We start from the raw sequence: 14,832 nt of genomic DNA on the forward strand, positions 1-14,832 counted from the left end.
CTCACCCCCAGTCAACTGATCTGGGTTTAATCCATCACCATTCTTTAGTTCACTCAGCCACCCCAGTTCAGACATGGCTATATGCAAAACAGTCTGACCCTGTGCCTTATGGGAACAGTCCAGCCCGAACTGCCAAGCCATGTCTTCCCTGGACCGGAAACAAGCATCCTGGGACCGGTTTCGGATTCATAATCCTCATCAGCCAGGCTATCTTGAATCCAGTGGCCAAGTGAACAAGGGACTCACGTCTGAGTATACCCTGCCACACTTAGGGCGAACAAAGCGATACAAAAGGGGATGATGGACGGAACGTTTGAACAAATCAAACACTCACCCCCAGTCAACTGATCTGGGTTTAATCCATCACCATTCTTTAGTTCACTCAGCCACCCCAGTTCAGACATGGCTATATGCAAAACAGTCTGACCCTGTGCCTTATGGGAACAGTCCAGCCCGAACTGCCAAGCCATGTCTTCCCTGGACCGGAAACAAGCATCCTGGGACCGGTTTCGGATTCATAATCCTCATCAGCCAGGCTATCTTGAATCCAGTGGCCAAGTGAACAAGGGACTCGCGTCTGAGTATACCCTGCCACACTTAGGGCGAACAAAGCGATACAAAAGGGGATGATGGACGGAGCGTTTGAACAAATCAAACACTCACCCCCAGTCAACTGATCTGGGTTTAATCAATCACCATTCTTTAGTTCACTCAGCCACCCCAGTTCAGACATGGCTATATGCAAAACAGTCTGACCCTGTGCCTTATGGGAACAGTCCAGCCCGAACTGCCAAGCCATGTCTTCCCTGGACCGGAAACAAGCATCCTGGGACCGGTTTCGGATTCATAATCCTCATCAGCCAGGCTATCTTGAATCCAGTGGCCAAGTGAACAAGGGACTCACGTCTGAGTATACCCTGCCACACTTAGGGCGAACAAAGCGATACAAAAGTGGATGTTAATGGGTATTAGTTAAATAATGACATTTAGGAATGGTTGCATTCTGTGTCGAAGGCATACTGTGTACGAATCCCCCCCTCTCTTTTTTTCTTGCACGTTTATTTACGTTTTGCAGGTAGTTATCGAGGATAATAATTCTCATTGTATGGAAGCAGTAGTAGTAGTTACTTTATTTGTTGATTAATACAAATAATTACAATAAAAAATAAAACACAGTAGGTTAGGAACATTATTTTTTCCAAAAGAACACATATACAGCTTTATACTGAAAAGTTAGCAGCAATAATTAAAAGTACCTGTGCTAATCAATAATTAAAGTACAATTGTGCAAATATATATTTTTTTAAGCAGTAATGAGTAAAGTGCATTTGTGCTAGCGGCTGGAGGACAATTCCAAGAACTGTTATTAAAAATTAAATAACTTTCTTCTTGGCAGGCCCACAAAATACAGATATTTGTACGTTTTTAAAAAAAATGTTAAGCCATTTTTCATAAATCTCAAATTTGTTTATCCAATCACTGTAACAATATAAAACCTTTTGAAACTTTAATTCAGAGTCGTACACAGAACCTTTAGGAGCAAATTATCATTTTGGCATTAATGACTTTGATGACATGTTCCTGCAATAACATTGTATGGAAGCATTCTAGATAGAAGATGTATAATCTCATAAGATAATGTATGCCATATGTTTATTATTTGATAACAAGGACAAGAAACAATAAAAAAAATGTTTGTTTAAAAAAAATAGTTAGAAACCTTTAGGCAAACAATGGCACACAGTTCGGCTGACACATTTCACACACTAAGCTCTCTAAAGGGTGGTTAGTACAGCAGATATTTAGTGCAGTTGTCAGAGACAGATGGCCCAACCAATGCCATCATTTATAGTTTGGAGGATTTGTGATGTCCTGACCACCCTATTTAAAGTGTATTGGCATATCAGACCTGATTTTCTTTGCAGAGAGGGAACTCCGTGGCGATATAGACCGAGTTCTCTTCCTGCCAAAGCTATGGTCCACCTGCCTGATTTAAATTTTGTGGTCAAACTCCTATAACAGCTCGACGGAGTGAGTGCGGTGGAGGTTTGGCTATATGTTTGCCCACCTAGTTTAGCTGGGCAGACACATACATGTTTTTCAATGCCTGTCACTGCAGTAAAGGAACACTGGAAAGTACTGGATGCTGCACTCACCATGAAAGAAAACTCCCATGGCAAGGGAGGCTATGTGTTTTGTTTTGTTTTTCAAAAACAAAATCCCGCTTTGGGATTTTCTTTCTGAAAAAAATAATAATAACTTTGACATACGACCCGTCATGTTTGTCCTGCAAAGTGACAATGCATTGGCAGGAGCGCTGTAATGGTGGTTACCGTCAGTGCATGAAATGTCCATGGTGCAATTATACACTAGGGTGCAGCCTTTATGTGCCTATGACCAGACCCCACTCCCAACCTACTATGAGAGCTAGCCCCACTGCACAGCAGGGTTGGTGAAAGGTGCCTGCCATACCCGTCGTGGGCTCTCGTGCGGGTCCTTGAAGTTAACAGAGGTAGTCTTTCTTTAAAGTTTTGTTGGTGGTTTAAAAGAACGTTTTGTTGCTTTAGGTTTTTGTTATTTATATTCTTGAGGTGGTTGTGGTTTTGGGGTATTTTTCCTTTTTTGCAACTGTTGTGGCACATTACGACCTAAAAACTTTAAACATTTGTTTGCACTGATGGAATTTCTTGTAATGATTGCCAGTCCTGGGAGTCGTCTCTCCACATCAGATGTTAGTTCTGCCTTCCATGCAAAAAAAAAGTGTAAATATGCGGAGATAAAGATTTTAGCTCACATTGCTTCCAAGTTCCATGTGACCCTCCTTGCCTTTTTTTCATTTTTCCCTGGGGAATATGTAAAATGTATTGTTGCAATGAGCCTTTATGTATTTTTCCTTCTTCCTCCAGTACAGATATTTTTCTCATCCTGACCTTCAACAGAAGTTCCAGGAGCCTTCTCTTCAGCTATGTTACCCATTCATCAGTGTCCAAGCAGCACTGCTTTTGTATGTGAACTGAACAAGTGTCCTGTTCTTCACAAAATGGTTGAGCAACGTGCACTTTCCGATATGGTGAAAGAATATAACAACTTCAACCAACCAGTAGCACACAATTCCCAAAAGTTCATGGATTTGGCTGGAAGTCCGCAAACATCAGAACAAATCCCACCCTCATTGCTAGGCATGTCCAGTCAGTGGTCTGGACTCTTGAGTTCAAGTCTGTGGACCCCATACACCTAAAATGGCTAGCAAATGAAATCGAAGGTGACCCAACAACGATCCAAGAGTTTTAGTGTCCATGCTTTCAGAACAGTGAACGCGGACATCTAAGAGGACCCATCGTGGATCCAATATGTTTTATAGTCTCGGGTCTTGAGTTTACTGCAGTGAACTCGACACACACAAAATGGCACCCATAGTCCTTGAACTTGGTACCCAAAGACCTCAGACTATTGAAGTTTACCAAACATAGGTAAACGAGTTTCATAATCCGCAACCTCAGTACCAAGACCACAGACTTTGGAACACAAAAACTCAGGAGCTGGTGCCTGTTGGGGCACATGAGAGGAGAATCCTGGCCCTGCAACACAATTCTAGTTTTTTGCATTATTAAACTACATGGTAGGGGGCAGTTGGGGTCCTCTCGCCTTCACCTGGGGGTCAGATATGCCCACTTATGTGACTTTTAAGTTTTTTTTTAAATGTATGGACACTCAAATATGACAGTTACAAGGTGATGGATATAAATGATGGCTATAAATGCTTAAAACAATATCAGTCACTGTTGACCCCAGAGTAACATTGCAATTCAGTGTTTCATCTGACAGGTACAGTTAGAAAGGGGCCACCCATATGCCAACCAGAGGAAATACATCACCCTTGGTTTTCTGAATTTAAGGGCTCGGGCTTTAGAAGATGGAATTAATAGTAATATTTGCATGATGCCAATGTTCATGTTGCTTCAGGATATAAAGTACTCATTCCCAAGCCATCGCCCAGTAGGTGTATAAATACCATCCCCAGATCAGGCCCAAACATCCCTATGTTCCCATTCCATCATCACTCCAGCATGCGCTGTGGAAGCGCCAAGACCACAGGGATGAAGTATTTTCCCTGAATTATCCCTCTCCCAGCATCCGACATAAAATGGCCACCTCTCAGAGGCGCTGCTGTATAGCTTATGTTCACAGTGCGCAGGGGCAACGAGGGCAGCTTCCAGGGCTTCGGGAAGCACCCCAGGCTGCTCCTGGCAAGCAGACAGTGCTGCTGCTCTCCCGGACACTGGTACTCCTAACAGCTTCCACGGTGACCTCACTAACGTATCCATGGGGCTAACCTGTGTGACCTTATTGGCCAGCGCAGTGCGTGCCTGTTGCCTTTGAAGCAGAATAAAGGTAGTATGAGCCCAGCAGCCTGGTGATCTACAGCTCAGCTACTATATTAGCTGACACAGCTTCGGGCCATCTTGATACCCGAGTTACTTATTTCTAAATAAATTATGCTAGTCTGGGTTGTAACGGTAGTGTCCGAAATAAGATGCACATATATGTATTTGTGTCAGTTTTGTGCTGTGTTAAAAAAAAAACTGTTTTCTTGTGTAATAATAATGTACATTGGCATTCACGTCCTTGTTCAAGAAGTGTTCTCATTTAGTTCTTGTTTACAGCTCGTATGCACCGGTCTGACGGCCCATGGCATAAAGTTTCAACTCTGCAACGGGACGATGTATAAGTATAGACAGATTTTTCTACGTGTCTGTTGACCACAAGCTTACCAAGTCTTGGCTCACTGGCGGTGCTCTCTACTGCCACCTCCTGGCTCTATGCTTGTTTACTGTATCTTCTGCCTGTTGTTTCTCCTTCAGATTTGTGTAATCTTCTCTATGGCTACGTTTTGGCGTTTCTTCTTTTTCTCGGCATGATACAGCTCTGTTTTAAAATCGCTTTGTCTCGAGAGCACTTAGCCAATGGTTCAGGAATGTCAACATGATGTGAGGACAGTAAACCTTGAAATAGGCTTAATGGAATTGTAACATTTAAAGAGGTGCACATTTTCGCAAACCACAAATCTGTTTTCAAAGTAGCACTTGCGAGCAGCCATAGTTTGTTTGTGGTGTATACATTTTTTGATAGTTCCGGTTCAAATACATCAGATGCTTTTCTCACAAATAAGAGTGCATTCTTCTAGTATTTTCAGACCTCACAAAAGTAATGGGTATGAAATCAAAAATATATTTACCCCCATCTAAAAAAATTTATTTAAACATGTTAATAAGGCAGAACCTGGTAATTGAAAGGGAAAGTCACCCCAACATGTTTACGTATTAACCCAAAATGAACCTTTGATTTTGTTATCAACACACCTTTAGGTTTTCTTTTTAAATAGGGCTTTTAGGTAGACAATAAGGTTTACTACACTCAATCCTATACAACGAACTTCCTTCTTGCCCTTTAAATGTGGATGACTGCACGTGGGTAAAGGGAAAGTTGATGACTTCTGACATAAGTGTGTGTGGTGGTGGGCACATAGCTCAAAGCGCAGTGTCATTGCAGTGTAATCCGGATTATATTGAACAGCAGCACGCTGCTCTGTTCAGTGGCACAGTATCACACCATTCATGAACACAGTATGGTAACGGATCATGGCCCTGCTAAACTGTTCCTATTCACATACCACATAGCTGCCAAGGTTTCAGATTGCTGTGTGTGACATTTCCATAATTTCAGAGTAATTATGAGTGACATTTCAACGACTAAGAGTGACACTTTTTCGCGAGCAAAATCAAGCAATGAAGACGAGCGAAACATTAAAATATTAGAAATTATACCCATTTGAGCATCGAGAAATTCTAAAACCTTACAACTGCTGAAAAGCACCAGAAAATGAAGGGCACTAATTTAGGGCCCTTGTAAACTAATTGCATATCATTTCAAATAATGCACAATAGGGTGTGTGCCTTTTATTTTGCTATCCAATATTATTGGAGAATGCTTGCCTGATGTAGTTCGCTAAAGGTGACGTCGTCCATTATATTATGAAAAAGTATACATGATGTGTCCAATTATAAACTGATTCCTGCTAAGTAAATCAGTGCTATTCTCATCTGTGTTGCTCTGCTCTCTGGCTCTTTCCTGGCCCTTTTAATCTTGCACAGTTTGTCTCTTTCCAGTTGTCAGCGTTTTGCTTACCATGTGCCTACTTCTCCTTGTTTGTCCCATATATTTCAATGCCTGTTTCTCCCCTGCCCCATGTCTCTTCCTCATTCCTGCTCAGCACCTGCTTTCCCTTGCTGTATCTTGTCTCCCAAGTCTCACCATTTTCCCTCTCAGCTTCACCCTTTCTCCGATACCTCTGCAACGTCATCGTACTCCACTGCCTTATTATACAATCTTCCTATTCCTTTCTTGACTAGTCTCCCCCTCCCCTTCTCTCTGTCTCAGTGTGTTATCACAACCTCCTGAAAAAATGAGGTAGGGGACATTCTTCCCTCATCCATCCTGTCGTGCTCTGCTGTGACGTGAAACTCTCTGGTTTCATGAAACACTGGTCTGAATGCCAAATTATTGGAATAAGGTGGGATGTCCCCAGAGACCTAGGACTCTCTAGCATGATCGTTTACACACATCGAGTGCGGTCAGACCAGACAGCAGCATGTGTCTGTCATGTCTAGTGTGGTTTGTCCTTTACTTCAAAGAGGACACGCTGCTACCTTCTTTCTACTTTTAGTGCAGTCACAAGCAGGACCTACCGAGGCTGCAGCTACAACAAAAAATACAACATCATAAGTTAACGTGCGTGGCACACACAGTATAAAAGAAGTCACTAAGCATTGACACAATATATGCATGCACTGCACAGAGGGCCGGCACTGCAGGATTGACTGGACAGTGGGGGTGAGGGGGGGGGGAGGGGGTAAGGTAATGGGAGGCTTTGGGTACAAAAGGCCCCCTGGCATGTTGTATTCCGTGGAGCATACCTCACCACGCCACAAGGCAAATGCACCTGACTGAACCGCATGCTAATTTTCCCATTTTTCTCTCGTTCCGCTGTTTTCCTTCTAGATGTTTCACTTCCTTTGAAAATATACTCTTGCACCCGTTCTAAGTGGCAACTCGTTACTCCGGCAATTATGGATCCTGCTCTGTATTATTACAGCTATTTCAGAAACGCCGCTTTCTTATGTTTAACGATGTGTCAGTCTAAAAAGTGCGAAGCTAGGTTTGTGGCGGAGTGTGGCAGCATCTTTTCAGAAGTGAGCAGTAGGTACACAATACTCTGACGCTCTCGGGTCACGAGTGTGTAAAAGGACACCCGAGGCAGACTACCGAGCATATGTTTAAACTTTACACTCACACGCAAATACATTGTGACTGGCATGGAACTCTTAACTTTTTACATACCTAGGGACCAGGCTGCAGTACTACGGCACTAGGCCACAACTCCAGCGGCGGTACCCCACACGTCTACTGAGGATTGGAAGCCTTCTAATAAGTGTTCATAACCAGGCTGGGAGCAGCGGAGCTGCAGCAGAGGCGGGTTCGAGTGCCGGCTGCGTGAGCTGACTTCCAAAGTTTAAAGTATGCCACGCCCTCTCGCTCTCCCACAGCCTATAGGTGCGCGGGATAATTCACAGTGTGTCATGGCAGGGTGATGATGCTGAGAGTGAGGACTGCATGCGCGCCGGCCCGCCCGCAATGAACCCTGCTGCCTGCACTAATCACCCGCCGCTTTACTTCCTGCTTCTCCCAGACGTGACGGCCCATCCCAGCCAGGCCGGCACATCCAGATATAATTCCTGGCGCCCTGTTGCGCCACCAGGTGCCGTGATTGACAGCTCTGATGCTGTATCGACTGCGCGGGCAGGCCGGGCGCCGGCCGGCCCCCCTGCAGACTCATGTTTCCAGGGCAACGGGAACACACTGTCGGACGACGTCACGCCGCGCGTAGGGACTCAGAGCAGCAGAGATACATTGTAGCGCGGCGGCGCCGCTCAGAGAGCTCAGCTCAGAGCTGCTGCAGTGTCTGTGGTTTCAGTTTAGGCACACACACAGAGTAGTCGGCAATATGCGCAGGCAGCATTAACTCGTGAGAACTAGAGAGCCCGGGCCACAGGAGCTGCTGGCGCGCCGCTGGCACAGGTGGCAAAATGCGTGACAAATGCATTCAGTGCGGTGATGCGGATCACCGCACTGATATGCGTGAGTGTCACACCAGTTGCGTGACGCTTGACAGGACTGATACCAGAGCTGTGCAATTTGCGCACCAACTGGTTTGCGAACGGGGCAGTGATTTGCAATGCCTACTATGTACTAATATGTTGCATCGAGAGTTGTACATTCACAAGGGGTCACACAATGACCCGACTTATCAATATATATTAGGCCATTCTCAATTTGTGACCCCAAATCTCTGAGATCGACTATAAATGCAGGAATGAAGGCCTGCAGGGTACAGCAAACCTCTGTCTGTACATTTGTATTCCAAATTTCAAAACATATATATATATATATATATATATATATATATATATTTCTAAAGCTGCCTATGTTTATTAAAGGGACTGGTGCTACTTTAAATAAAAAAATAAAAAAATATTCTAGTTTGGGAAGACATCAGGGACAGCAAGCACTAGCCCACAGATCACTGACCATAAGGACGAGTTGTTTCTGTTCCTGGCACTGATTTTGGGGTCGCAAAGGTAGTCATCCACAATAAGGAGCATGAGAGGGAATTACCAATCAGGTGGCACTCCACTCCTAACATCAATATATCAAAAAAGACCTGATTGTACACGGACACGTAATCTTTCCAAGGTTCATAAGGGCAGGGTAGTGAAATCTCCACCCAAAACAAAGCTGGCTTCTGAGGAATGCCACTAGCAGCCAGACCTTAGTGTCCAAATTTAAATGTTTGTCAATCCACCCCACTTGTACCCCTACATGTTAGTGTATACAAAATAAATGTGTGAAAGGTCTGAAAGTAACTCATGTAAGCATCACCAAGGGAGCTGCTGGTAGGTACTCACCACTTTGCTTGCGTTTTTCATCATTGGTTACTTTCAAGACCGTGAAGAAATGAAATAAGTGTCAAATATAAGTTTTAGGAGGTGTAGAAAAAGAAAAGAAGGAACAAACAGTGATGTATATATGGATGCACAATACATGCTTGTTGTGTACTGTCCCACTCAAACCCCATAGTGAGAGAAAAGGTAAAGCCACTTCTCCAGGCTAAAATGAGTTGGGACTCACTCGCAAAGATGCCAACTTTATTAGATGCCGTGAGCCCACTCAAGTTAAAAAAATAAAACACAATGTTGCAGACCACTTCAATTAAGGAAGGCCAAGAGGCATACAGCGACCCCTGGCGACCCCTAAATGAAGTCAATGGAGAGGTAGTGCAAGACTGAGAATAATAAAGATGGTTGGATCTTGGCCTGTAAGAAATAGTGGAATCTGCAGAAGGAAGCGCTCTGTTAGATGCCAAGGCCTGTAGGCAAGACGGATGTTACAGCACTTGGAAGGCGGGTTAGTGTGATGCTCTGGTGGGTATGAGTGTTATATGGTAATTAATGTAATCATTCTAAAAACATATGTGGTCTAGAGTTGTACTTTAAGTTTGTGGCTAATGTGAATAGAAAAATGGGAAGCAACTGAAACATTAGGGTGAAGATGGCTTCACCCTAATGTTTACTAATGTGATACTTTACAAACTACATGCTAAGTTGGTTAGAGCTGGGAGGTGCAGTGGTAAAGGTGGAAGACATTGTGTTATGGTTCCAATGGTCTCATGGCTCGAGTATCTCAAACACAGTCACCTAGAAATACCAGAGGTGAATTGTTTTTGTGCGCAACTATGATGGATAAATGCAAATATTTATACCACCAAAAAAACACCTGCCACATGTCTTATTTTCTGAAAAGTGGAGAAACCATAAAGAGGCTGGTGTTTCTCCCTGGGCTACCTATTGCATGAATCAGCGTTGATGTGATATTCTGCATTTGCACATAAGCAGGCAACCAGTACAAGTCTTTCAGGACGTGAAAGGATTGTGAGACATTGTTGCCACATTTCCACTCCATTGAGCCTTTGGAAGGCCACTGTAAGGATTTCTGCTGCTGTCTCGCTTGAAGCGCACAATAGCCGATGCAAAGGTACCTTGATGTTGTAAAGTACACTACGGCAGGGAACATTTATGGAGCTTCTAGTAGTTAGATGTTCTGGACATTCATGGAAAAGCCAGTGGCAGTGTAAAAATGGCAAGTGTATTTCTTGCACTGTGAGCAGAAATGCCATATTTGTGTACACACCATTGTACAACAGAGAGGAGCAGTGAGCTTTTAAATGTGAAGGGTTGAGGAAACCACTTTGCTAATCAGCACAAATGAGAATCTGGCTTCTATACACAACTATTATATCAGATTCTTCTTTTCCGATGGAGTTTATGCCAGAGTGAAACTTGTTGGACTCTGACTAGTTATTGTTCAGCAAAGCAAGACACACAAAGATAGAGGGATCCACCCCAGATTACGAACAGCGTAATGGTAGCTGAGACAGGAAACGATCACAGCGAGCACATACACCCACCCGTACGGTGTTCTGAAATATGTGCATCATTTCTCTATTGTTAGTTAGAACTCCAGCATGAATGGCTACCAAAAGCCAGGAATGAAATTGCATCATCAGTGGCCATGAGGATCTCACCACGAATTTCACTGGTAGCCAGCCTTGTCAATGATTTCCTTTGTCCCACCCTATGGGGAAGAGCCACCAACTACAGCATAGTTATCTAGATTTTCATCACATCAATTTAAATGTTCTTACTATGTTTACTAATAGCTTCTTTTAAATGGCAAAACCTACGTTTTGCTCCTGAAACACACACATTGGAAGACTTAAAACAAATTGTTACTCGAGATGACTTTGCACTTGATACATCTAAAAAAGAAGTTGACTCATGGGTGCAAGTCCTTGTCTAGAAACACTTCTATAGTGATATGTGTGTGGGAAGATCATGGATAAGTGGACGATTGGAGTCATTTTCTACATGTGAATATGACTTGGCAAATATTCCAAGAGATAGATGAGAAACAACTAAATTGATGTCACAGATTGCTTTGAGTGGAATATTTGTATTCAAATGTAACCATGGTCCTCACAATGCCAATCACGCAGCTGACGTCTAGCCTTGCACTTTCTAAGGGGGCCCTCTGGAGAAACTCTCCTTTGTGTGCTCTAGAATGGCGAGGATTTACTTTTCAACTCAACTCCTTTTGTGCTTGAATCTCTTTCGTCTTCTGTTTTTATCTATTACTGCTTCCTGTTCTTCTACCGTGCTGGTCTTAATATTCTGCATCTGTGTTTTAGTGTAAATGCATATTTAAAAAAGATTAATGTCACTTATTGATAGTAGTGTTGACCATGGTTTTGTATTGGATGATGGCAAAAAAAGAAAACTGTTGGAGCAATCAATGTAAAATTGCTCAGTAGATTAGGTTTCTATTCTATATAATTAGTACTGGGCAGTCCTCCAGCAATTCGAGGACCAAAAAATGGAAGATTAAATTGGTAGCCTCTCTAAATTATTGCTGTTTTTAAGGTCATTCACCCCATATGAGCACCAGAAAATGTAACACACTATAGGCACAGAAGACACAAACTGAGACACACGCATGAAACTACAAGTTGATATGATTGCTAATTAAAATGCTGTGATCTTCCTTTTTTTCAGTGAGGAAGAAAAGACTTGCAGACTTAAGTGGTCCCATCTATCCCAAGTGCCGGATTGGGGTGTAGCCCCGACTGGAGGTGTGACGAGACTGCGCCCTGGAACAGGACACCTTGCACCGATAGCTTGTGCCAGACTGTGGAATCCTAGCAGCAAAGTGGGAGCACCAAACATTTGTCATGGCTCTGTTCATGTTTGCGTCATCCTTGTGCACTGCAGAGGTTTAACTTAACTAGAAAATGTAGCTGAAAATTTCAAAATATGGCTCATGATTCCTTCCATGAAGACAAAGTTTTTTCCTGGATCTGTCTACTCGCCTTTTCTCAGTCTAGCGTGCCTTGCTTTAAGAGGTGGGGAGAGAGCTGAAGGAAAGACCCATCATGCAACACTATTTAACAATCTACAAAATAAGCTCTTTTGTGGAACACCACACTATTTTCCCAATTATAAAACTGGATTCATTTCTATGACAAAAGGGTACAAATTACTGCAGATCTCCGTGCTTCTAGCCAATTCTATTCTTCATAAGCAAAGGATTTCTGTCACCATTAGAGGAGGGTGCCGGAAGCACCTGCTACAGCAGTGAAAGCCGGTCAGGAAGATGGAGCAGATCAGTGGCTATAAATCCACAACCCCTGCTTGATCTTAGCTCTTCGGTGCCTTTTCTCTCCCACTAACTTGATGGAACATCATGCCACAGAAAGAGTTGTGAGATGGTCTCTTAGATGAAGGTTGTGTAGATGGACTAGGGGTACATATGTCATACCAATGAATAACGTGGTCCTACTCCAGCGTGCTCAGCCCCCTTTTGCCCATATGTGGGAAGGAGAACATACTCTAGGCATAGCCAGGACCAGATGGTGGAGGGAGTAGCAAAACCATGAGGGTTTGCTCAGATGCTGAAGTATTTTTTCAGGCAATACCTCTCTGCATATACTTCTCATTAATAACAGAAAAGGCAGCCCATACAGTGCCTGTAAAGAAAAAAAGGCCTGACGGGTAAGCAAGCTTGGCAGGATCTTCCCCCACTTCAATCGTTCGTTCATTCAATCAATCATACCTCATGACCTCCAGAACCTGGTTGGACATTAGGAACCAATGAGAATTATTCTGAATTTCTGTTCAGACACTAGTGGATGAAAGACCTAATATTAGTAATAAGAAGTCAGGCATTTAGGAACCTTCCCATTGAGTCCTAAAGGAATACATCTCATAGGGATAGTGTCCCTTTGTAACTCTGTGCAGACACATGTCTCTTGAGGTCCTCTAAACTATGGCGGCCGCCTCGGAACAGGGGTGGTGGGTGGTGGGTGGTAGGGCAGGGGGCACGATTAAAAAAAAGATAATAAAAAAGTAACCTACCTTTTCCTTCGCCACCGCACTGCCACACGTCTCTCCTCCGTCCTCTTCCTCAAGATCTGCAAGGAGGACCGGAAGCACCCAGGCATCTGGGCTCTCCCAGCCAATCACAACGCTGCAGGTGCAGCTTCGTGATTGGTTTGAGCGTCCTGTTTGGACGCTCAGGCTGTGCCTGGGGAGACCGGGCATGTTCTCCACAGGGCTGTGCAACACAGCCCAATGGAGAATATGCCAAGTGCGCATGATGGTTTGACCAGCCCTAAAGTGCCAAACTGTCATGTGCACTTAGAGGAGTGTAAACCACTCCTCACTCTGTTTGGCGTCACGTAGCCCCCACCTCGCTCAGTGTTCCACAAAGGAAAAGGAAATGATAATAACGTTATGTTATCATCATTTTTTTTGTTTTTGTACACTGTTGAATTAGCAATGGGGCAATGCTCCTCCACCTTAGCGGAGGAGCCACCTGGCAGCAGCACTAATTAAGATCCTGTCCACCACCACCTTGTGAAACACTTGCTCATGGGGATTAAGACTCAAGCCTGCACAACATGTCTGCCAGATTGTTCTGCACTCCAAACAAATGGATTAGATAAACAATTCTGCACTGCAGCGCGAAAATATAAGTTCATATCCCATAGGGAATTTGCAATGAGACTACCATTAGGTCCCATCCTGTTTGTTGATGTAAACGATGACAGTGGAATGGTCCATAAAGACTAGGTTCCTCTTTCCCTATTGCCTTCATAAGAATGCCTTCATCACTATGAAGATGGGCATTATATTGATATTGTGCACTCTTTGTGCCGGGTACCTTAGGTTCTGAACCTGTTAGTACCTCAAAGTATCCTGCGTATGCATTCAAGGAGTCCGAGTTAAGAGACATTTCTGGGTACGGATGATTGAAGGGGACCCAAGAGGTTGGATTTCTCCAACCAACAAAGATTTATTTGCTTGACCAAAACACAGTCCTGTCAACATCCTCTCAGGAGAAATGTAAGCCTTGACCAGTAGCACATCTGTCTCAAACTGTGCCTGCTGCGATATCACTGTGGAGGATATTGTCAGCTTCACAGAAAAGCACAATCTGAAGAGTGGGGATGTCACCAGCTTCTGCTGAGTCATGGATTACTGGGTCAATCACAAGCAAATCACTTTTTCAGGGCCCTCTGATATTTTCTGCTATTGTCTCTTGTGGATGTATCTTGGCGGGAATGCTGATACGAAATACATATTAAAGTCAAGCCCTTTGCTGGGGATGTCAGAACAAAACATGGAGTCACAACGACGTTTTGGGCTAAGGCCTGGAAGACATAAGGGAAAGAGGCACTGTAGTCATCGTCATAGACTTCCTCTCGTTTTACACTACGCTAGTGAAAAGACTAGCGCTGCTTTATGGGGCTCCAGAGATGGGGTGCCTTAAGGCTTCTAATTTAGCAATGTCCGCACACCTTGCTGCATGTGTTTGTTGCATCTCACTAGCATGAATGTGGCATTAGCTTGGTTGAGGCAAAGGGTTTCATTTTGCTAAAACTTCCTCCTCAGCTCACTTGGCCTCTTAATGTAAAAGGAACTGGTGCAACAAAGGCACCTCCTAAGATCTGTCAAACACTGAAGTCCACACGCACAACTGCGTGACTCACATTGAAGCTTGTCCACTGAAATATCTGAAGGGATGACTGTCGATCTTTTTATAAGAGACGTGTGGCTCACCCAGCTCTGTCTTATGGTTCTGGTTACCATGTTTCCAAGT

The 14,832-nt window shown here is 43.8% G+C and overlaps 1 protein-coding gene across 3 annotated transcripts in view; it reads left to right on the top strand.

Annotated features, from left to right (window-relative positions):
• The window catches only part of TMOD1 (tropomodulin 1), a 696,901-nt gene extending 683,885 nt beyond the window's left edge, over window positions 1-13,016 (top strand). The window contains exons 10-11 of one of the 3 annotated variants that reach the window (XM_078676321.1): window positions 4,665-4,729; window positions 11,727-13,016. In XM_078676321.1, coding sequence (XP_078532447.1) covers window positions 4,665-4,729 — 65 coding nt within the window. In that variant the 3' untranslated portion in view covers window positions 11,727-13,016. The remainder of the gene's footprint in view (window positions 1-4,664; window positions 4,730-11,726) is intronic. The other 2 variants (XM_078676322.1, XM_078676320.1) reach the window with 2 other exon arrangements.
• Window positions 13,017-14,832: the final 1,816 nt, after the last annotated feature.

This window comes from Lissotriton helveticus, chromosome 2_1 (assembly GCF_964261635.1).
Source record: "Lissotriton helveticus chromosome 2_1, aLisHel1.1, whole genome shotgun sequence".
Classification (NCBI taxonomy): Eukaryota; Metazoa; Chordata; class Amphibia; order Caudata; family Salamandridae; genus Lissotriton; species Lissotriton helveticus.